Source organism: Pyrus communis, chromosome 17, assembly GCF_041283825.1.
Source record: "Pyrus communis isolate YQ-2024b chromosome 17, ASM4128382v1, whole genome shotgun sequence".
Classification (NCBI taxonomy): Eukaryota; Viridiplantae; Streptophyta; class Magnoliopsida; order Rosales; family Rosaceae; genus Pyrus; species Pyrus communis.
In genome coordinates this window covers 8,022,165-8,046,946 of record NC_142581.1, presented here as the reverse complement: position 1 = coordinate 8,046,946, position 24,782 = coordinate 8,022,165, and the positions used below count along the sequence as shown (strand labels likewise).

The following is a 24,782-nucleotide window of genomic DNA, read 5'->3' as shown; positions in this document are numbered from 1 at the left end:
TATAAAACGCTTCGCTTCCCTTAAGAGGCGAGAACAGAACAATCAACTTTCTCTTGCTCGCACGCATTTAAATTCTTAATTAACAGGCGTTTAGATTCTTAATTACGTACATAATCACACACAAATAACAATATGTTGATGCAGAGGTTCAGAGCCACCACCAAGCTTGTGCCATATCTTTCTTCTGCAACCAATGCTGCTTCTGTTGCAGCCCATCATCATCCATTAACAAAGAGGCCTTGCTTTGGAACACTTTCACCTTCCTCGCCATCCTTGCTTGGCGATCACAAAGGTAGGCTTCAATTTTATTTCATATTCTTTTTATTCGAGTGATATTTTATCTAATCTAAACCATGTGAGTGGACAAATAGTGTTCAAAAAGTGAACTTTAACGAAAAGCTTCCGATATCGTTCATTTTAACGAAAAACCACATATTTACACTAAAAAGTCAATATTGGTACTATTCACTTTACCTTTTATTTTATCCTTATCGTTAAAACTTAAAGTTTTCAAACTTTTTTCATTAGTTTCCCTATTTAAAAATCAACTTACCCGCTTTCTTTAACAAGATTCAAACAAAAAGAATGAGAAAGGGTCGAACCATATCGTACTGAATAATCTGACTCAATGATATTGAAGAGCTTTTTATGTGGATTGAGATTAGAAGTAATTATTAACATTAAGGAGTTGTTATTAACACTAAAAAAATTTCATCTTGAACGTCGTCTTGTACCTCTTTCAATGATAGCAATGTTGCAGTGCTGTTTTAAGAAAAAAAAAAAAATTGCGTTTGATGGAAATGTCTTTATTGGAGCAACTACTTCTTTTTGTCATCCCTTCTGTCTTCTAACAATTGTAAAGTATGAGTTTTATTTCTGAAGAATTTGTGGTGGATGGTTGAAGTAAATGTTGATGTGTGACTTTCACTTGTTTCTTCATATTCAAAAGACAAAGTTCCTCACTTGATTCAAGCCAAGTCGGTTTCAACGAATTCATCCTCCGTTGCAAAACAAGCCGTGCCTGAAAATGAAGTCGAACAGGTTGAGTTACTCACTGCAACTGAGGATTTACATGGAGGAGTTATTGTTGACATGACCGAACCTATGGATTCTGCGGTTTTTGCTTCTTTGCTTCAAGCTTCCATATCGCATTGGAGGCAAAAGGTTTGTAATTGTTACTTTTATTTTATTCGATCTCACTATATGTGTCTCGTGTTCACTTGATGCTGATGATTTGAAGGTTGTTTACTTTATTGTATTTTGTAGGGGAAGAGGGGCGTTTGGATCAAATTGCCTATCGCACGGTCAAATCTTGTTGATGCCGCAGTTAAGGTACAAGAGATTCTACTGGCCTATCTCTTCTGAAACACCTCAAAGATTGAATTTTTGATCAATTATTTGAGGCTTTTCTGAATATAACTTGTCTAGTTGTCTTATTGTCTTGATCAACTATCCTTTACTCTTTTAAATGACACAAGGTATTAGCATAATCGCGCAATTCGGCACCACTCAGGCTGCAAAAGTATAGCTGTTTTGTTCCTGATATCTGGGGCCACGACACTCAAGCTTCTTTTGTTACTTGTGCAGGAAGGATTTAGGTACCACCATGCTGAATCGGATTATTTAATGCTTGTACGTTGGATTCCCGAAACTGAGGACACTCTTCCTGCAAATGCTTCACACCGAGTAGGCATTGGCGCTTTTGTCATGAACAGTAAGAGAGAGGTATTCCTTCTCAGATGAATCTAGTTTCCCGAGTGTTCTTAACAATATATGACATGTAAAAATTAAAGTTCAAACTTTTAACATCTTCCTTTCATCTTCTGTTTAACGAGAAAATAGTGAACAGTTTCTAACATTGTTCACTCAATCTGAAACCTGCTATTTAAAAGAGATTATTAAACGGTAACTTGGTCCTTTTATATACTTTCCTGCGGTGGTTGTTAGCTTTTAGATCAGATAACCACAGAGAGAGAGTAATGGTATCCATCGTAATCTAAAACTTAAAACGAAAATTTCTTTTAATATACATGCAAGATGCATATTCCTTTCATATTTGCATAGATAATTTAAAAGTTCTAAAACAGAAAATAGGATTAGTTGTCATGTTTCTGATAAAGCACTTAATAGGTCACGTTGACATCATTCTAAGTAATTCTGTAAGTTTCTTACTGTTGAAACCTCTTCCAACGACATTATGTTTGCATTGCCGCATTCTATCTTTGCCTACTAAAATTGTTCGCTCGGATAGATACTTGTGGTTCAGGAGATCAGTGGCAGATTCAGAAATACAGGTGTGTGGAAGTTGCCAACTGGGGCTGTTAATGAGGTGAGTAAAAACCCCAGCACAACTATAGCAAATACTTAGTAATTAATTTACAATTATGTTATCCTCATGGATTAAAAAATTTATCCATCGACAGGGTGAGGATATTTGTAAAGCTGCAGTTAGAGAGGTCAAAGAAGAGACAGGAGTAAGTATATAACTGATTGAATATAGTATCGATCGTACATAAGCTATCAAACTTAAGGTAAATCAAACACCGTCTGTTTTTATTTTACAGATTGATACAGAGTTCGTGGAGGTTTTAGCATTTAGGTAAGAAACTTGCCTTCCAATTAAACAAGTGTTGTATGAATTTATACAAGCCATGCATCAGGTTACTATTATGCAAATAATTCTATAGAAAGAACTCTTTATATCCTCTCCATCTCTCTACAGGCAAGGCCACAAGTCGTTCTTTCAAAAGTCAGATTTGTTCTTTGTTTGCATGCTGACCCCAAAATCCTTCGACATCCAAAAGCAGAACTTGGAGATTGAGGCAGCCCAGGTAATTTCCTGGGGCACAAAAAATCTATCATTGAGTATAATCGTTAATCTTCTTTAAACTATTCGGCGGTAATGTGATCATATTTTCCAAGTGTTACAAGGTATCATTAACATGATTCGAAGCTATTCTAATGTGTTACTTTCTGGGGATTGTTTTCAGTGGATGCCAGTTGGGGACTATGCAGCTCAACCCTTTGTTAAGAAAAACAAACTCTTTGACTACGTAGCAGAAATATGCTTGGCAAAATCAGACAAGGACTATGCCGGTTTTACTGCGCTGAGTACAACTACATCCTCTGGAAAAAAAAGCTACCTGTACTATAACAAACGGGATATGGAAAAGATTCAGGCTACCGGTGATCCGCAGTAGAAACCTTGACCTCTACTCCAATAACATATATAGTTGTAACAACAGTTACTGTGGATTCCTAGCTATCTGAATATTGGTTCCTGTATAGATTGATGTCATTTACTTTGCGTTATGTAATGATATGCTAAATAACTTGTGTTCTAAGTCACAGATAGGATATATACATTCATTTTTTTTTTTTTACTGCAAGCTGTACTACTCTTGGGACTGTAGTTCAAGACCTTGCTAATTGATTTGAGTTCTCAACACTGTATGTTGCAGTTGCTATTTGCTTCAATGTAAAATATACAAGTTGTTTTTGTTGTATCTTGCCTTTGACGAATAATAGAGATCCATTTGCAAGTTTACAACTTACATAACTGATTTGACGTGCTTCTAATAAAACAGATTTTAGAAAAAGCGCTTCTGTAGGAAGGAAAAGTGCTTATGATCAAAGTAGTCCTTTCTAGCAACACCACCATCACCATCGAACACACCCAAGGCAACACCCCTATCACTGTGAATTATCGTAGCAACCACTCACTTTCCCTCTCGTAAATCTTCACCCAACGGTTCCCTCTGAGAGCAGGACTGAATGCACCTGACTCGTATGCTAAAGCAGTTGATATCCACTCGATAGGGCGGGAAACAGATTCGATTGATCACCCTCCCCCATCCGTGCCACCTTCATAGCATCAATCTGCACCACTTCCCTGATTTCCCTTCTCCGGTACCCCTCTTGGTATGAATTATGATGCTTTTTGGATAGTTTATTGAACTTTTATTTATTTTTGGCAAAAATGTTATCATTTTTTAATTGGAGTCTATTTCTTTAAATAACTAAAGTTTTAATGTTTTGAAATGGATTTTTAACACTAAAATAACGGAATGAATTACATTGGCTAAATGTGTAAAACATAAGGACTAAAATGGCTAAATTTAGAACACGAGAATTATATTGACTAAATGGTTAAACATAAGGACCATTTTGACATTTAAGCCAAAAATTTAATACAAACCTAAAGTGGAGATCTAGGTGTTTCTCCAAGTGTTTTTAGAGCATCTCCAAAGGAGACCCTAAGAGCAACTCCAGCGTGGGAGTTTGCTTAGGGGACAGGCCAGGAAAAAGGGCCCGAGAGCCCGGCCTACACACTCCAGCGTGGGGAGCCCGAGGGACAGTGGAGGCTTGAGCACCAGGCCTGTGAGGAATTGCCAGCTTGCGAGCCCGAAGTGGATCTGGCACAGGGCTGGCGTCATCCAGGCATCAGCCCAATTTTTTATTTTTTTCTGTCAGGCGCGTGCATCTCACCCACGCGTGCAGGCGCATCACTTGACACGGTTTCAACCCCTAGAGCCCGTGGCGCAGTTTCAAAAAGTTACAGTTGGGAAGCCACGTGGCTTCCCATGGTCCATTGTATCTCAACGGCTATATAATGTGGACCGTCCGATTTGCAACGGTAAAAAAATAAAAAAAATCTTATTTAATATCAACCGTTGGATCTGAGATCAACGGTTGATATTATTCTCCTTTATAAATTTAAAAAAAAGTTTTAAAATTCATAAATGTTACCGTTGTGTCACGTGGCACAATCTGGAGTGTTGGAATTCAATTTTTTTTAAATCCCATGGCAGAGATTAATTAGTTGAATAAAAAAAATTAAAAAATTGTAAAAAATGAATAAAAATCCGAAAAAAAAATTTGAAATTTTTTGTAAAAAATTGCTTTAACTTTTCTATAAATACCTTCTCATTATCATCTACCTTACACCACAATTTCATATTTTCTCAACTACTTTCAACCACATTCCTATCTTTCTCTCAAAGTTTCAATCCATTTTTTTTCAACAAAATGACTACTGATGCAGGTACGAATTGGACACTTCTTGAAGATATTGCGTTGTGTACTAGCTGGGTTGAAGTTAATCATAGTTCACTTATGGGTAATGAGATGCAGTTGCGAGAAATGTGGAGTCTTATTCATACCAATTATCTTGAGAAAATGGGTGGGAAAAGAACCAAAGAATCGATGTCTAGTCGTTGGAAATTACTTATTCAATTGTTTAGTACGTTGAGAGACATCTTGGCACAAGCTAGTACTAATATTCAAAGTGGGAAAAATTACGCGGATCAGGTAACAGTATATTATTTATTTGTTTGTACTATACCAAAATTTACATTATAATTATTTCTTATCCCGCATTGTGTAACAACTTTAGGTTGTACATAACGCCACGTGGCATACCATCATTCGTTAAAAATCTGATGGAAATCTATCCTCAAAGATTGTAAACAGATTATGACACGTGGCGCGACGTGATTGGTTAATATCGAAAATCCATCACCAATAATTGTATTTTCGGATAATGACACATGGCGCAAAGAATAGGATTAAAAATCTTATTGGAAATCCATCACCAATAATTGTCTTTTCGGATTTTATAACACGTGGCGCAACGAGAATGATTAAAAATCTTATCCGAAATTACAAATAAAATTATTTTGTATTATTTTATAAATTAAAAAAAATACTAATATTTTATTGCATATTGCCAGGTCTATTGAAGTGCAACGGTGGAAATGCAAAAGGCGGTAACTGTTCATTAAGGGCAGTTACTATTCACTAGGTGGATAGCATAGTGTATTGCCTGGGGGCGTTCCCACGCTGAAATTGCTCTAAATGGAGTCCCTACAACCGTATAGTCTCTAAATATAGGGACAAATGACTTCCAATGGGACGGAATTGAAGTCTTCAAAGTATCTCAATATATAAGAACTCGCCGGATACCTCAAAAGACTTTTAAAAAATGAGGACTACATATAGGAACTCAAATAGTGGACTCCATATTTATTTTGAGTGAGAATCATGTTGCTCTTTATGTTTTTTTTCCTTGTTTTTTTTAACCCACCCAAGTGGGGCAACTTCTCATTTGTGTTTTTTTCATTTTTATAATTCTTGAAAAATCAATGGTCGAGATACCTTTTTATTTTTATGAATGGTTACAATATTTCAATGTAATGAATACTAATTATTTAATATTTTAGTCTCTATATTTAAGGATTATACTATAAAGAATTTTCATTATAGACAATATTCTTTTAGGAACTCGAATATTCCTCTAAAGCTCCTAAATGAATCCTTAAAGATGGTGGTGAAAGTCCCTAAGTAGAGACTCCCATTAGAGATACTCTTTTGACTTATAATTTTGTTAACGAGTATTGGTTTATAAAATGTTTTTAACTAAGTTTAAATGCACTTGCAAACAGGTTCATCACGTGGTTAAGTACTTCTTGTGAGATAATTGGGACACCATGCTTTTGCCTCTAGGCCAATCACTAACACCTCTCCTCTTATGACGTACCGGATGTGCGTACTCCAAAGTTTGGAGATATTTTTTTATATACTTGGATTATGGGACGGTACGCTATATGATATTATATACAAGTGAAGAGAGGTTTTTTTCTTTTCTGGGTAATGCTAGTGAAATTAAATTTGTAGACTAAATTTTGTAAACTGAATGACATGAAGGTTGATATTTGATTATTAATGTTGATTAACATGCTTATATGTTATTGAGGATACATCATTTAATTTGACAAATTTAGTCTCTCTAACATTACTTTTTTTCTCTTTTCAAGTGTCCCTATACTCATATACTACATATAACGTATGTGCCTGTGTTCCAGGCATACTGAAAAATCTCTCCAAAATCAAAGTTTGATAACATAAATTAAATAACATGTCATATAGTGCAACAAGTAGACATTACACTACTCTTTTTTCTTTTTCCTTTTTAATATTCATTCTTATTTGGAAAATAGAACCTTAAACTTCTACCTCCAATGGTTCTAAAATACATTGATGTCATAAAAAATAAAAAAAACAAATAAAACAAATAAAACTGCACTAGAAAAGTTAAAAGAAAATAAGAAGTCCTTCCAGGGAAGGTTAGATTTGATTTCACAAAATATTTAAATATACGAGGTAGTTTGATTAATTGATTCTTTTCCAACCACAAAAAAACAGATTTTTCATCCAAATCCACTACCTTAAAATATAAATGAGAAGGTGCATCCCATGCCTTTAGTCTCAAGGTCAAATCACATTTTTAGTCCTCTAACTGGAGCCATTTTCCAATTTGATCCCCATCCTTTTAGTTTTCAGAATATGAATCCTGTTGTTTTGTTTAGTTAGCAATGAAGTCCTAAAAGTCTAAAATTGTTAAGAAAAAAACAGAACGAAATGATTAAGGTTTGAGTCAATTGCAAATGTGGAGAGAACAAAATGCCCTCACATATGGTAGTTGTATGTTATTTAAAGCTTCGAATCTAATGTTCAAGTTCAACATAATTTAATATTTGGACTCGATTGCAAACTGCACCAACTACCGAGCTAAAACCGTGAATATTAAAGTAATATGAACCAAATTGGAAACGACAAAAATTGTCACGATAATATATATATATATATATATATATATATATATGTGTGTGTGTGTGTGTGTGTGTGTGTGTCAGTGTGTGTTCATATATATGTGTGTACAAACTAGGGTCTGTTCCAACAGATCTCCAAGCATTTGAGAAACCACCAAAACTGAGTTTCCCCAGTGACCGAGAGTTCTCCAGCCATGTCTCTGGTGCAAGGCAAATGGATCAAGGTCTGTTCCCCTTCACTAATTTCCTTTCAACTTCTGTTTAATTTAGATCATCAGCTTAATTTCAAGGATTAATTACTCAAAATTTGATGAAACCCTAATTGCAGTTGTACTATATTTCATCATCAAATGCTTATCCAAACTCTGTGGTGCATATATATTTATTTTTTTAATTTTATTTCTCTCTTCTCCTTTGTAATTTTGTTAGGGTTTAGGGTTTAGATTGTTTGGTTAAAGATTGGATCTTTTTACATGTTCAGCTTGCATTGGATTTGCCCATCTTCCTTAAAATCAATGAAAACACTTGAAAATCTCCATGATTTGATGTAGACGTTACAACTATAATCTGAATTACAGATCGAGTCAGACGTTTGTGGCTTTTTTAAGTAGATATGCTCTCTTTTTGGTTACTTTGGAAGAGAATCAAACTCTTTACCTATCTTAATCCTAACTTATTATCCTGCAATCACCCACTTTAGTTGACCCGAAGAGCGTTTAAAGTATAATCTTTACATGTTTAGATTCACAACATAAGAAAAGTTTGAACACCCATATGAATGTCTTACTCATTACCCCAAATGATAAGATAAAATCTCTTCTACATCGTCAGATTATAACGTGTAGTGTGATCTCGATTGGTATATTGTTTGTTGCAAAATGTGACTCTGTTGCTAGCATGACTTCCATTTCCCCACAATTTTAACATATTATTTGTTTGTTTCCAGTTACTTGGTTACATCCATCAGAACCTACTGAAAGTTTCTTCTGCATTTGCCAATTTTTTCCTTCATAAAAATCATTTGAAAAATGTAGTTTGAAAATATGAAACAAATAGTTTTATTCATTACAAAGTTATCTTACTTGTATCCATTTGTAAATCTGTATCACCGTGTCAGCTTGATCAAAAGGGGACTGGTCCTGGAGCAAGAAGCTCTCATGCCATTACCCTAGTAGGACAGAAGGCCTATGTTTTCGGAGGCGAATTCACGCCACGTGTCCCCGTCGACAACAAGCTCCACGTGTTTGACCTCAAGGAGTTGACGTGGTCCGTGATCGAAGGAACCGGGGATGTCCCACCGCCACGTGTTGGTGTGACATTGGTAGCTGTTGGAGAAATTATTTATGTATTTGGAGGTAGGGATTATGAACACAATGAACTCAATGAGCTCTATTCATTTGACACATCCACAAACAAGTGGACTCTAATTTCAAGTGGGGACACCGGGCCCCCTCACCGGAGTTACCACTCAGTCGCCTCCAATGACCGCCATGTATACATATTCGGTGGATGTGGTGTCGCCGGCCGCCTCAATGATCTTTGGGCCTACAATGTCATTGATCAAAAGTGGATACAATACCCAAATCCGGGTGAGAGTTTGAAGGGGAGGGGTGGGCCGGGCCTGCTAGAGGTCCAAGGGAAAATATGGGTTGTGTATGGCTTTGCTGGAGAGGAAGTGGATGATGTACACATCTTTGATCCAGCCCAGGGTAAGTGGGCCCAAGTTGAGACAAGCGGCGAGAAACCAACAGCTCGGAGCGTATTTTCTACAGTAGCAATTGGTAAATATATAATCATATACGGCGGTGAAGTGGACCCAAGTGACTTTGGCCACTTGGGTGCTGGGAAATTTGCTGCTGAGGTTTATGCATTGGACACTGAAACATTGCTGTGGAAGAGGTGGGATGATGACCTGGGCTCGGACCATCATCCCGGGCCTCGCGGTTGGTGTGCGTTCGCCCGTGGGGAGTGGGAGGGGAAAGAAGGCCTTTTGGTGTATGGTGGGAATTCACCAACTAATGATCGACTTGGTGATATTCATTTCTTCACTCCTTATTTGGAAAATGGTAAATGATTGGGGAATAGACATGGGATGTATATATGAGTAATGATGTTGATGTCATGTAAAAAATGGAGTTTGGGTATCTATGTTTGTTTGTAATAAGACACAGACATGACTCTGTGTCTCTGGGAATTAGGTTGTATTTCGTTTTTCTTCTTTTCTTTGGTAATGTAATTTTTGTTTTTGGCTTTTTGGTTTTGTTTTTGTTTTGAAATAATCTATAGACTCATGAGTATTTGTAAATTTTCTTCATTACTTAAGCTACAAGTTTCTTCATGAAAGTGGTTTTAAACTGTTTCTACTCAAACATATCCAAAATTGGTGCCAATGTAATCTCCGTAGAATTCCCAGTTCATCCCACACCGATAGATGTTCAGATTCGCATAGCCCTCAGTTAGATTGTAGGGCTTTATAGGTGTTCGTCAATTAAATTATCAGAGTCGTCAATCTAACGTTACATGAAATTTGCATCCACAGTAGCAGTACAATATCTTTAATATGTGAATTTCTTCATTGTGCAAATCATTATACACCTTAAGTACTCTTCACAACAATATTCTGTCTGTATTTAAATGGTATAACATGCAAAATAATTGTATAGCACAATACATCTTTACAATTCATTATTCACTGGATTAAATTAAAATAAAAACAGAAAATAAAATTCAATTTCCCACAAAACATACCCTTCCCAAACCAATCACATAAGCAAAACCCCAACACAAAAACTCAAAATAACCGTGACCAATCTCCCACCGTCCAATCCCGCAACTCCATTCTTCTCACTATCAGCCGTCTGATCCGCCGGCGTATCATCCGACGGCGCATCAGCCGGCCCCGCCGCCACCTCCTTCGGCGCGGGAGCAACCGTCGCCTTAAACAGTTCCGTCGGCTGCAAAACCTTGTTCACCTTATAAACCACCAACGGCTCCTGATCAATCACCGTCCCCGTGATCTTCGCCGTCACCACCTGCGTCTCCAAACTTACGACCTCGCCGTCGTTCTGAACCGTGAACTCGAACTTCTTCGCCTTGTCGGTGGCGAGCGTGTTGACGAGACCGTTGTTGGACTTGAGATCCTGGAGGGACTGGTAGACGGGGACACCGTGGTAGAGCAGCAGCGACACCTTCTGGGACGCCGTTAGATTTTTATACTTGGGGAGGAAGGCGTTGACGACGGAGTCCGTCGGGCAGAAGACCGTCAAGCCGCCGTCGATGTTGGTCTCGAAGGTGGAGTCGGCTCCGGCAGCGATGAGCAAGTCGGCGAAGGCTTTGCAGCCTTGCTTTGAGATGATGGCCGTTAGATTCAGCTGGCTTGGTCCGGCAGTTGGCGCCTCGGCTTCAGCAGAAGTTAGTGCCTGAACGTTTCATGTTATATTGTCAACCGATTTTTCTCTCAACTTTTATTTTAACTAATTTTTTTCTTCTATAAAATTTAGTTCAAAAGAAGAGTTTAAAATATCAATATATATATACAAATTTATAAAAATATCGATAGATATATCGATACGGATATTGATTGTCTTCAACGGAATTATGGAAATTTGCAATGGGTAAGTATATTAACTCATTCAAATATAATCGAAATTAGACAAAAGTTTCTGAAAAAAAAAAAAAAAAAAAAAATCAAAAGTTCGAAATCTGCAACACGTTATGACAAAATTTATGTAGTGAATCGGTAAATATAATCGATATTCATTGATTTTTTTTATACCTCAACGATATAGAATGAAGTTTACATTCCACACATTTCAATATCAATTCTTAATTTTTAAAATATTTTAATAAAAAATATCGATAATTTCGTAAATATCTTAACCACTAACTTACACAATTTGATTCAATCCTTTTTCTCAAATTAAGTCGATCATATATGACCGTGTTTAGAAACAAATAGACATTAATGAACTACAAGTTGAGGAAAAAAAAACTCTAATTTTCAAGGGACACATTTTCTCTTTTCCTTTCTTTTTCAAAATCTGATTTTTGTCGGTGGAGTAACATGGCACCTTGCACTCGTATATCTCAACTTTTTTTAGTGATGGCAATAATTTGGACTAATTTTATATATTTATTTATGGGCACTAGCTGTACATGCATGTCCAGTGGACAAAATTAAATGTGTATTATTTTGAACTTTTGTATTTTTTCATATCAAATAAGAATATAAATTTCAAGAAATGGTTGAATTATTATTATTTTTTATATATGAAAAACAATCATATAGTCTAGCCTTTACCATCAGACATTAATTAAGATTGATTTTAAAAGCATCTTTTCGGAAAAAAAAAACATTTTCAATCAATTTAAAAGTGAACCCTTTGAGGCTTGACACATTATCTTAGTAGACTATCAAATTAAACTATTGATGAAAAAGACTTATTTAACATCCTAATTAATAAAAATCACACATTAACCCATATATGAAAAATAAAATTGATACTTTTCTTTGACTTTAGTTTTCCCTTGCTAATTATCATAACATTAGGGTTATAGCGTTAATTTGGATAATTATAATAAAATTTCGGTTAAAATATGCATACCTGACTGATTTGCAAGACAGAGATGTTGTATGGCATCTCCAGCACAGACTTCACATAGAAGGAATTGAGTGTCCCACCATTGTCTTCAGCTCCGAAGCCGACTTTACCGCCCTTGAGGTTGGTTATGTTCACGTACCCAGAGGTCCCGGCCGCCACCCCGGTGGCTTGGAACATGCTGCTAGCCAAGGTGGTGCCATGGGTGAGCTGGTGAAGTTTCTTTGCGCCAAAGTAATCAACAAGGACATGGAGGGAGAGCACATTTTTAATGGTGTATACCGAGAGTCCTTTGGAAATGAGGGATGACATGGCGGCATTGTCGAGGGCGAGGACAGTGATGGTCTGACGGCGGTTGATCTCGGTGGCGAGGTGGGTGAGGCTGAGGTAGTGGTTGAAGGTGGAGAGGGAGGGGTGCTGGTCGAGTATGTGCGTAATGTTGTGCGCTTGGGACGACGAGGATAGGAGGAAGAGGAAGAGGGCAAAGAGGGCTAGGGTGGCTGTGAGGGCTGGTGGTTTCTGCATCGTGAAAGGTAGAGGAGAATTGAAGGTGGGTTTAGGGGCAAAGAAGGGGAATGAAAAGAAGGAGATGTGTGGTTATATGTGATTAGCATGTAGTGTTGTAGACTTGTAGTGCTGTATTGTGGTGTATATGGTCCCTCAAAGTGGTGCCAGCTTGGTTTAGGTAGGGATGAGGGAATATGATGTAGTGGTGGGTCCTTGGGATGATAATTACATTTATATAATTGTAAGTTTATGAGATTATATATTAGCAGTGGCGGAATTAGAATTTTAACCTTGGAGGGGTCCAAATATCTCAATCTGAAACGCTCTCCTGATCTTACAAAAATTACTCTGCTGTATGGTGAGCAACCGACTAACATCGTTTGAGTCTGGTAAGGCGTCGACCTCATCATTCTCTTCCTTAAACCTAAACCCCAAGCCTCTCTGACTTTCTTCCTTTCTCCCTCCATTGATTCCCAGACCAAAGTCATTCTTAAAGCTCACAAGCAATAGATTGCTTGAACTCTATAGGAGCCACCAACCTCATATCAAACTCGATGAAAGAAATTAAAGTAAAAAAGTCGGATTGGGACCCTGAGCCTACAAAATACCTTGAAATTCATAAGCTTAACACAACTTTTCTGCGTGAAAAAAATGTCAGGATGGGCCTAGGATCATCCTAGTCACTTCATAGCTCTGCCCCTATATATTAAGGCACTAGATTAGTTCTTACTTTACCCTAGAAAAAGAATTATGGTAATATCAGCCGCTCATGCTCTCACATGTAATAACCGATTCATTTTAGAGAAAAATTTACTTAAAATAGAGATGTAATTGTGGTGGTATGTTTAGTCAATTAAGTATTGTCATGCATTTTAAATTTCACACACAATAATGCAAGGTTAACTTAATATACCATCATAATGACATCTTTGTTATATAAAAGTTCTTCTCTCATGCCTTGCATATGCGTAGCTAAGAACACATACATGGCTTTCGGTTTAATAATGTAATGTTAGATGAAAAAGTTAAAATAACTAGCATCGTGTTATCAGTTTAAAATGTCGCAGTTACATACTAAAAATATAGGTAAGTCATTCTCTTGATAAAAGGTAAATCACCTAGTGGTTACCACACACCAGATTTAACAACAATATTGCCAAGAGAATGAGGGTCAACTCTCAAATGCATGTTTAAGCTCCTAAAAAGGTCAATGATTTGAAGCTGTAATTGAACCATATTGGTTGAAACACGAAAGCGATGGGGGGTGAATAAATTAGTAAGAGACAGAAAAGATTGAATTAGTTGATACATAATTTTCCATAGATTAATCTGGTTAATCACACAGATTTGAATATAATTAAGGACTTTGGCTTCCTATATGGCCTATGGGTCACTAAATTTGAACAAATGGGATGTCAAAAGATAATTTTGATTAGAATTTAAAACAGATAAAATGGCGACATCATTGTCCTCGTGCATACTGCCAAGCAAGTAATTATGCTCATGCATGAGGTGATTAAGCTATATAATAATCCTGATTAGCAAAAAAAACAAATAAAAACGAATAAAATTAAGCTAACATGTGTCGGCAGAAGTGTATTCCAGAAAAGCCAGACTGGTTTGAAGAAAGAAATTGAGGGACTACATGGACAGCGATGCTTGATCTCCTTAACAAAAAATGCAAATACACAAAATAAATAAATGTATAAAAAAGAATTCAATAATATTACGATGGTTGGCATTTTATTTTCAGACTTGTATTGGATCCAGGCTGTTCATATTTTTAATGGTGGCATTGTCTTCTCTCTAACAAGTTAAACTAATTTTCTTTTGTTGGCATTTTCCATGTTCCAACGGTCCATTTCTTGTGTGAATATATATTAACTTAATTTATCCTGACACTATGAATATATTAACTCAACTTGTTCAGCTGCAGATTGAATGAAATTAATGAACTTCTATACAGAAAAAAGGAACTTAAGGTAGGTGATTATTTGCTTGTTTAGTGGGTGCCGCAAATCTCTTTGAGGATTTAAAATGGGGTCTTAGCCCTTTTTTGGTTTACAGATCACTAACCAAGAGGGATTGTTGGCAGCGGGATTCGAATCTAAATATTTATCTAACAAGGAAAACAATCATTACCAACTCAACCATTATTCATTGGCTATTGATAACCTTTTTTAATACAAGGATATTGATAATTAGAAGGCCCAATTTTCTAAAATTTATTAGAAGAAGAAAAGGCCACAGGAAAAGAAAAATCAAGATAGGCTTTAATAAAACTTTTCAAAACTTCATAAAACTTGATAAGTCGTTAAATATACACTAGAAAGCACTGTTTTAAAATTTTCCGTCTATTGTCGCTTAAGCGCTAGACGGCTGAACACCGTCCCAATTAGTCCTTAGGCGTTTGAAAATTAAAAAAGTACACCTAAACCCGCTTAGGTGCCCGCCTAGGGTGCAATTCTCAAAATCGATAACTTTCATTTTGCAGCAATTCTCATTTAGACAGAAAATCAATAACTTTCATGTTGCAGCAATTCTCATTTACACAATATATAATAAATTTACGTGAATCCGCATAGGTCCCGCCTAGACTATAGACCCTAGCCTGCTGCCTGATTAACGCCTAACATCTTTTAGATCCTTGCTACAAAGTGATCTAGGGCTCCTTCAATGACGCAATTTTTGTTTGGTAAAGTCACAGATATTAGGACTAGGGTTAATAAATTAGATAATATTCCAACATATCGTGTCTTCTAAGTTTCATCTTGAGCGGTAAAACTTTATATAGTTAGCTTGGACTTAATTTTATCCAACTATAGCCTAGAATTGAGCGTAGAAGTCTTCAACTTGAAGATAACAAGAATATATGCTCATTAAATTTTGGTTACGGAGCCCAGTCAACCTTATTTCATTGATGTATGCCAAGATGCCACCCAACTATAATCAAGTTACATGCATTTATATACAATCCCATTTTACTACAAAGTTAGTTCTACTTATTCTTCTTCTTGTTTTATTTGTTTGGGTTGAGAAATTCATGTTTTTATCCCCAAAAAAAAAAAAGAAAAAAATAAAAATAAAAAGAATGGTGAAGGCAGACATACCAAGGAATTTTAGACTAAGTTAGTCATATATGCTCTACAGAAAGATTATATAAAGGGATATAAACTGAGTAGATAAATGGATATGATGCAGATGGATTCACAAATAACTACTTGAAAAAAGTCAATTTTATAGTTCATCTCTCTAACAATATATCCTCAATCTCTTGGTATTTGCAAATCCTCGTCCAAACATAGGGTCAAAAAGCATCCAGTGGATCAACTAACTGTGGAAAAATTGTCTCTGCAGAAGGAGCAACCCAACACAAGGAGTTTATCGTGTCAGAATATTCTGTCTCAGTTCTTGGAGGATTAAGCGCCATGAGCCGGAGGGACTTTATGAGACCAGGCAATGGCGAAGAGAAGGTGTGTCTGAATTCATCTGGAAAGATTACAACCTACACCAAATTCACAATCAACAAATTAAAAATCCAAAATGTGAAAATTTTCAACATATAACTGCACAACGTAGACCGATGAAAGCAAAAACGGATACGTACGTACCTTAAAATTGCAAACAATGAGGGTTACATTTTCTGAGCAAGAAAACTCTCTAAGAAAATCTGCCAGTGTAGGGAAATATTTCCATGGCCCGTTGAAAGCGTTGAGTAAATCTTCGTCCCAAAATTCGTTCAGTGAGATGGTGGTCTCCCTCAAACTTGGAGCTATCAAAGAAACTTTGGACTTTAAATAACCAGAGAAATCAAAAGAAACTAGATTTGGAGCAGTGATTGTGGCTTTCAAACTATCATGACATCCCCATATATGTAATCGTTTTAGGTGCTGAGCATGAACATCGATATTCTTCAAGTTGTAGGAATCATACAACATTATACTCTCAAGAAGCGAAAAGCTCAATGAAATGAACGTAAAAGATTCAAGATTCGGAGCATCCCAAACTACGATAACCCGAGCATTGCAATGCTCAACTTCCAAGAACTTGAGACTAGAACTCACAAGATTAATGTTATCGTCTTTTTCAAAATAGGAGGAAGTTAATGACAAGTACTCAATGGAAGGGCACTCCTGAATTAAGAAAAATAGAGCATCACTTTCAAAGCGCACGGTTTTGAGGCTCATAATTTTCAAAGAGGGAAGAAGGCTTATATGCACAGTCCCCTCATTATGTATGTCCATGTTCTTTATTCTCACGTACTTCAAACTGAGAGTAGTTAAAGATTTTGCATCAAGCAAACTCATTCGAGATATGATGTAGTAGTGCCTCCAGTCCCAATCGCTCTGAAATAATCTACCTAGGGTTATGTCTAACTCTTTGACGTTTCTCTCAAACGAGCAAGTCAACAACTTATCTACGATCTTGGCGTCCTCTTTGTACAGGTACCCTGTCATGCGAATCCTAAGTTTATCTAATGTATGTTTCTTTTGCTCATCCTTCACAAAGAGTTCCAGGTACTTCTTCAAGATGTTGATGAACTTTCTGTGTTGATCATGATCAAGATTTTCGTCATCACTACCCTCGTCGAAATCTAATATGGTGCACAAACACCAGGCGCGGTCCCATTGCTTAGAAAGAAAGCTCATCCGGACAGCGGATTTAGCGGGAAGGATTCGGATGATGTTTTGGATGACAAGGTCAGGTAAGTGAAACTCTAATGGCTTGACGACGGCCATGACCGTTTTGGTTATGATGGAGTTTGGGTTGCGGGGTTTTTTTCTCTCTTTTGCGTATGCATGCGTGAATGCCGACGGTACTAAAAGAGGGTATCATTTATAAGCATTAAGGAATTAATATCCTTTAGCTAGAAGGAATAGAAACCCTTGACCCAGAAGGAATACGAAACCTTGTACCTTTTGGTTTTGCTCCTCCATTTTGCTAGGGGGTTCAAAAGTTGTAACATCTTCGGTGAAAGATGTAAAATGTCTTGAACAACTTAAAAAACCAATTTAAAAGTCTAATTCATCGGAACGTTACTTTGATTCCTAAATAAAGAGAAACGATTCTTATACATTTTGTTCTCTTTCTGCATTTTATTTATTTTTATCATTTGATTCTTCTTTAATTCAATTAATTTAATAACAAAAAATAATCAAATAGTGCATGGAAATCACTATAAATAAAAATATGTTACTAATATAACATTTCCGTCTGAATTTTGAAATGAAAAGAGGCACTAAACTAAAAGTTAGTTGATCACGAAAAGAACAGGATTCAAGCTACCCATGACAAGCTCATCCATTTACAAATAAATGGGCCATTTGTTCCGTCTATCACTTCTACATTAGCATGATGTACGGAACAAATGAGTTGGAAGCATTACTAGCAGGGTTCGACATGTTTTTAACAATAGAAGCACAAACAAGGCCCATGGATCCATTGGAATACCGAAACATAGTTGAATTTTTCGTAAATAGGCAAGGTCATGCATCCAATATTGTTTGAGGTACATGCAAGTCACCCTAAACTTCATATATTCATGCTCCACATGGGTTTTGGTTGGTGGAGGCATCCATATGGAAGACAAGCAAGTGAAGGAGACACAATGTCTTTGTACAGCCACCAAATAATCCACCGTGGAAACAAGTATATAGGATGTTTCTGTATTTGGTAAACAAGAATGCCTATTTGGGTCATAGTTCAAAGTAGCCTTTCCTCCAAGAACACAAACACAACCCACTTTCATAGAAGCAAATCCCATGAATCATTGGGGATTTTTCAGTGTATTTTGAAATTTTTTTGGTATACTCCAAGCCATTATAAAAATTTTAGGAGAAAATTGTAGTAATAATCTTTTCAATTTCGCTTAATTAGAGTAATGGTCTATCAACTAAAAACATTTGATTATGGGTTCTTTAACTCGTCAAAATGTGCAGCTATAATCATTTTCGTCAACTCTTTTACAACTTTCATCAAAATGAGATACCATTACTTCAACTGAGTTAAAGATGAGAGATCATTACTCCAATCAGGAATTTTAAAAACAGATTTGAATTTATAAGGACCAAATATCCAACAACTGATTTGTGATTGAGTCAAAACAATGAAATTAAACAAGTTCAGCTCACGATATGATACAATTACAGACACACCCACCTTAACCTTCATCTCTCCCTCAATTAGCTTTAGCTAAATACATTTGTGCCTTCCACTATACTTTTCCTTCGCCACAGTTACACTTACAAGCGTACAGAGAGATGGAACTAGTTCATCGTCCTTAGTGACCCAGGCTTCCATGATGGCGAGGAATTCCGTTCCATAGAGGTCTCTCTCCGCAAGCAGATAAAACACAAGAAAATTGACCATCTGAATTAAGATCAAGACTAAAAGTTTGTCATCATCATCCTTAATTAAATCCACAACGTAAAGCATCTACCTTGACCTGAGAATCACCTGACAACTGAAGCTCCACCACCACCACTTGAACCACCACTCTTCCCAACCCCTCCACCTCCCATTCCCATATGGTGCTGTTGATACCCACCACCAGAACCGTACATGTGTCCCTGATGATGATTATGTTGACCCATCATCACCATTCCACCATACCCTCCATTATACCCACCACCACTTATCCCAGAGCTGACACCGCCGCCTCCGCCACCACCAGACGCCGCGCCTCCACCTCCGCTGCTACTATCTTTCTCTCTGCCACCACCTCCGCCGCCCATGGTGCTCTTCTCGCCCTCCATCTCCCGATACTTTTGCAAATAAATCTTGAGCGGCTCCACGTACTCCTCGAACCCCAACGTGGTCATCGCCCATAGCAAATCGTCGCCGTTGATCGTCTTCCTCTTCTCCCTCTGGCACTTGTCGGAGGCCTCACCAGTGACGAAACTGATGAACTCCGACACGCACTCCTGCAGCGTCTCCTTCGCGTCCTTGGATATATTTGCGTTCGCCGGCAGCGCCTTCTTCATGATCCGGCTCACGTTCGCGATCGGCAGGAAGCGGTCCTGCTCACGCGCGGACAACTCCCCGCTCTGCCCGTGGCTGACGTCGTTGGGCCCTCCCGAGTCGTTATCCGAATCGGCCATTCCGGGAGTTTCGTGGGGTTGGGAATCTGGGATGGCTTCGTCGTAGGGGTGAGGCGGGAGAGAGAGGGAGAAGTTGGGGTCCGTTGGATCTGGCGGGGTAATAACGAATCCGGAAGATAAACGTGGATTTTTCTGGACCGTTTGTTTCTCGATAAGTTGTGGGTTAGGTGGGGGGTTTTGGGTTGTTGGATTAGGGTGTGGGACTTTGATCGAACGGATGTGGAATTGACACGCAAGCTGCTGCTTGTTTTTAGATTCTTCAGGCGGCTGCTGCAGCTTTAGCTCCAGGCTGTAGCCGAGTCGAAAAAGTTAAAAGTGATTGAAAAATCTATACCGTTGTTTTTCCCAAAAAAGAAAAAAGATCTATACCGTTGAATCTATCGGATCGCAGACGTGGTCTTTTCTTAGTCGTTAGTGAAAGCCGTGGCTAATGCTAACGTAGCAGGCAGTTTGTTGAGAGTACAGAAAACCCTAGGAGGAGATGTAAGGCTTGCGTGACAATATATGTCATAAATCATGTGTAGATGTTTGACAAAAATTTAAATATTTAAAAATCATGTGTAGATGTCAATTTTGCCAACAAAATATTTCCACAAATTATCTTTATTTTGTATGACAATCACTTACTAAAGAACAGAGTAACGTTCGAAAAATTCTTAATTTTAATTGTTTCTCAACTATGTTATGATTGAATATGTGTTTGTTTTTTTATCTGAATTTGATTTAAAAACTAATCGATTCGCACTTATAAGTTGTAATTAACATCAAAATGTTAGCATTTAGTATACGATCTAATGATATTCTAATTTACTTGTAAATGAGAAGTTTAAGGCTCGATTCTCGTCAAAGACGAATTTGAATCACATTATTGCTAGCCTATTGTAAGGCTTAGCCCACTTCTCATCCTGAAATTTTATTTTCAAAGAATAAACTTACCAAGTACAAAATTACAAGGCACAAAACATACAAAACTATATTTGTGATGGCGGTTCTTCCTTCTAATGACCGTGATATCTATGATTTTTTTCTCCCCAATGAAGCAACATGACTTGGTCTGTAGAACCTATAAAAAGAATAGTAATTATCCTGGCCCTTACTATTCCTCTTCTCAAGCGAGTGGACTTGTACAAAGACAATTATTGTTTGTTGTGAATAATAAAGATAATTAATTTCATTGCATTTGTCTTTGCCTTCCCAAAATAGGTGGAGATGCTCTAAGTCTCAGATAGCCAGCCCTTTTAGCATGGATGAGGCCTATTTATAACAAGCAATAATTTATAACAAAATACATGAAGAACAATTCAGATTGAAAAGAAAAGGTAAAACAATTTGAGAAATATATGTGGATAGGATAAAGTAGGTCTAAGGCTCCAAAGCTTCTAATCTGAGTTTAGCAGGAGATGGAGAAGGAATCACTTTGGACAAGGTGCTATATGGGCATCCGTACCTCTTTTTTACTATGTGTTAGTTATTACTACAATCTAGTGGTATTCTTTTTTATTTGTAAGTGATCTTAAATTTGATTTTTGCCAAAGACGAATTTGAACCACACTATTGCTAGCTCATTGTGAGGTTAAGTTCATCCCCCTCCCTCTTAGAGTAGATAATATCGTGTGTTAAAAAAAAAACATTTATTACTAGAGCTCAATAAGACTTTTGCTGAGTTAGAACCATTTAATTTTGAGTATCTCCAATGGAGTCCTTACAACCGTATAGTCCCTAAATATAGAGACAAAAAACTTATAATGGGCCAGAATTGAAGTCCTCAAAGTATTTCAATATATAGGGACATGCCTGATACTTGAAAGAAATTCTCAAATAAAAAGACTAATATAGGAACTCAAAAAGTGGACTCCATATTAATTTTGAGTGAGAATGCTACTGCTCTTTATGTGTTTTTCCTTATTTTTTGAACCCATCCACATGGGACAGTTTCTCATTAATTTTCTCTTGTAGCTTTTTATTTTATTAACTCATGAAAAATTAATGGTAGAGATAGCTTTTTAATTATTATTAATGGTCACAATTGTAAGATCCCACATTGCCCAGGGGTGAGGATCCTGTAAGCCTTATATGTATATTCTCATCTCTACCTAGCACGAGGCCTTTTGGGAGCTCACTGGCTTTGGGCTCCATCGGAACTCCGAAGTTAAGCGAGTTCGCGCGAGAGCAATCCCATGATAGGTGACCCACTGAAAAGTTATTGTGTGAGTTCCCAGAAACAAAACTGTGAAGGCGTGGTCGGGGCCCAAAGTGGACAATATCGTGCTACGGCAGAGTCAAGTCGGGGATGTGATGGGGGCCCGGGCCGAGATGTGACAATTTGGTATCAGAGCCAATCCCTAACCAGAAATGTGCCGACGAGGACGTCGGGCCCCTAAGGAGGGTGGATTGTAAGATCCCACATCACCTAGGGGTGAGGATCCTATAAGCCTTATATGTATATTCTCATCTCTACCTAGCATAAGGCATTTTGGGAGCTCACTAGCTTTGGGTTCCATCAAAACTCCAAAGTTAAGCGAGATCGCGCGAGAACAATCCCATGATGAGTGACCCACTGGGAAGTTCTCGTGTGAGTTCCCAGAAACAAAACCATGAAGGCGTGGTTAGGGCCTAAAGCGGACGATATCGTGCTACGGTGGAGTCGAGCCTGGGATGTAGTGGGGGCCCGAGTTGGGATTTGACAATTACCAAACTGACACACCCCGACCCGGAATGTCCGTTAGACTCCGAATCGAGCTGTGCTGGCCGACAACTGAAAGGTGACGAAACCATAAAATGTAGTGATGTGGAAAATTTGAATAAACTTAAACCTAAGAGTGCCTAAATATCAGAGTGACGAAGCCATAAAGTGTAGTGATGTGGAAAATTTGAATAAATTTAAACCTAAGAGTGCCTAAATATCAGAGTGCGTTGGTGAGGCCCGGGCTCCCACCACATCCCGGGCCGAGATGTGACAACAATACTCCAACAAATGAACAATAATTTTTTAATATGTCAATCCTTACATTTAAGAATTATACTATAAGGATTTTCCATTACTGACAATATTCTTTTAAGGAATCGAATATTCTTTTAAAACCCCTAAATAAGTCCTCAAAGTTGGTGATGGGAGTTCATAAGTAAGACTCCCATTGGAGATGCTCTAAAAAGATGATATTTGCAATTGTAGAGATACAGAAGAAATATTGTTGAAGTGTGCTAACATATAGTTTATTTGAGCTTCAAAATTATATTGTAGTATTTTGTTTTCTAATAGAAATTCCCAGAAAACTTGTCCACTTTGACAAAGTCATGTAATTTACTGGTTCTTTTGTTGAATTTGTAACATAAATTGTTCATAAGGGTTTCTTGGGAGACCTTAAAGCTGCACAAGAGGGAAGAAAAACGATGTAATTGGACTCGAGGACCCATCTCGAACTGGCTAGTTTGAAACGGGCTGGGTTAGATCCGATTCCAAAACTTGGAATCCCTATACCCACCTCGCCCCGCCCCGCCCCCTATTGCATTTCAAAACGGGTTTGGTCCAGTCCCTCCAAATTTGAGCTCATTCCAATTTGTGCCCACCTCTATTCTCTTAAAGGAAGGAGTATTGATCCAAGAATACTTGAAACACAATTAAAACTAGAGCTGTTTGTGAATTTCTTCCATGAATTTGTGAGAGCTGTCAATTTTCCCTTGAACTTTAATTTTAGCCAATTTTTTCCCTGCACTTTAATTTAGCCAATTTCCCCACCTGAACTTATATGATTGGCTTTTTTCCCTATAACTTTAATTTTAGTCGGTTATCCCCTGAACTTTAATTTATAATTCACCAATTCACCCCGGGCGTTGGATTTTGGAATTTTTCATCCCTCTTGGTCACATGCACAACACATGACAATTGTCTGAGGGCAAAAAGGTAATTTTATTCCTAATATGGACAACATATTTTTTTTTCTTTTCTTCTCTTCCGCTAGTTCACTCTGTATACTTTTTGTTTGAATTTTATCCCTAATGTAGATAACTATGAATCTTCTTCATGGTCTTACTTTTTCAGCAAAAGGTTGGGTTGTGATGCCATTTCATTAGCCTTCTTTGTGACTGGATTCACACGACCGTATGAGATATTTCAATTCAAGACCTAAATTCAAATAAGAAAAGTAATTACTCATCTCAACAAACTCATTACTAGAAAGTGGCCAATTATGTATTTTTTTTTGGGGTAATCAACTAAAATTAAAGTTTGTATGAGAAATTGGGCAATTATAAAAGTTTAGAGGACAATCGGCTAAAATTAAAGTTTAGGGAGTTTGACAGCTCCTTATAAGTTCCCGGGGAGGGGGAAGGGAGGGGGCGGGGGTTGGTAATTGGTGAATACCTTCTAAAAGCAAGGTGCAAAGAGGTGTATACTTGGATATGTGAACTAAGAAGAGAAATAGATAGAAAGAAATATACATCTCGTGCACACAAGTATCTAATGAAGTTGATGTTCCATCATAAAACTAATTAGCAATATAAGAAGTAGCCCAACTACGTATTAATATATGCAAGAGCTCTCCTCCCATTACAGTACCTCTCGTGTAACAACTTCAGCTTGTGGCAACTAAGAAATTGACTTTGTCAAGTTTACTTGTGTTCACTATATTAATACAGTATACTTAGTCTGAAGATCTGATCCAGTTTGTAATACACTCTGAAGATCAGATTCAGTTTATAATTGATAATTCTTAATGCAGTAATTGCATAGATGCTACTAGTCAACTCAATGACTAGTTAACTTATATTGATTTAACAAAAGGTTTATTAATCTTCACCCTGAAATGTCCTCCAGAATCCACAAAAGGAATAAAAGGAGATCTAAAATCGTGACGAGTGATGCCATATATATAGACAGCAAAAAGAAGTTGAGAAGAAAAGGAAAAGCAAGTGGAATTCCAACAAAATAATTTTTTTTTTGACCTTCAACTAAACTTTTAGTCTTTAAT

At 37.3% G+C, this 24,782-nt stretch overlaps 4 protein-coding genes and 1 pseudogene across 5 annotated transcripts; 2 read left to right on the top strand and 3 right to left on the bottom strand.

The window, feature by feature from the left end:
• The first annotated feature begins 22 nt into the window (after window positions 1-22).
• Window positions 23-3,542, top strand: LOC137708710 (nudix hydrolase 2-like). The gene is made up of 9 exons (XM_068447843.2): window positions 23-292; window positions 950-1,164; window positions 1,267-1,332; window positions 1,588-1,725; window positions 2,252-2,329; window positions 2,424-2,474; window positions 2,565-2,599; window positions 2,723-2,831; window positions 2,991-3,542. Exons 1-9 carry the CDS (start codon window positions 133-135, stop codon window positions 3,198-3,200), a joined length of 1,062 nt encoding a protein of 353 aa, XP_068303944.2. The 5' UTR covers window positions 23-132; the 3' UTR covers window positions 3,201-3,542.
• Window positions 3,543-7,672: 4,130 nt separating this feature from the next.
• Window positions 7,673-9,915, top strand: LOC137708328 (thiohydroximate-O-sulfate sulfur/sulfate-lyase (nitrile-forming) NSP5). Its single transcript, XM_068447384.2, has 2 exons — window positions 7,673-7,834; window positions 8,728-9,915. The coding sequence occupies exons 1-2, from the start codon at window positions 7,805-7,807 to the stop codon at window positions 9,682-9,684; spliced, it is 987 nt and encodes a 328-aa protein (XP_068303485.2). The 5' UTR covers window positions 7,673-7,804; the 3' UTR covers window positions 9,685-9,915.
• Window positions 9,916-10,211: 296 nt separating this feature from the next.
• Window positions 10,212-12,835, bottom strand: LOC137708657 (fasciclin-like arabinogalactan protein 2). The gene is made up of 2 exons (XM_068447778.2): window positions 12,215-12,835; window positions 10,212-11,029 (listed from the first exon to the last, which is right to left on the bottom strand). Exons 1-2 carry the CDS (start codon window positions 12,731-12,733, stop codon window positions 10,373-10,375), a joined length of 1,176 nt encoding a protein of 391 aa, XP_068303879.2. The 5' UTR covers window positions 12,734-12,835; the 3' UTR covers window positions 10,212-10,372.
• A 3,187-nt stretch (window positions 12,836-16,022) lies between these two features.
• On the bottom strand, window positions 16,023-17,454 carry LOC137709137 (putative F-box/FBD/LRR-repeat protein At5g22610). The gene is made up of 2 exons (XM_068448261.2): window positions 16,327-17,454; window positions 16,023-16,220 (listed from the first exon to the last, which is right to left on the bottom strand). The coding sequence occupies exons 1-2, from the start codon at window positions 17,452-17,454 to the stop codon at window positions 16,023-16,025; spliced, it is 1,326 nt and encodes a 441-aa protein (XP_068304362.2).
• Window positions 17,455-18,789: 1,335 nt separating this feature from the next.
• LOC137708587 (nuclear transcription factor Y subunit B-3 pseudogene) lies at window positions 18,790-19,907 on the bottom strand (annotated as a pseudogene). Its single transcript, XR_015958646.1, has one exon. The product of XR_015958646.1 is annotated as a nuclear transcription factor Y subunit B-3 pseudogene (transcript).
• Between the last annotated feature and the right edge of the window lie 4,875 nt (window positions 19,908-24,782).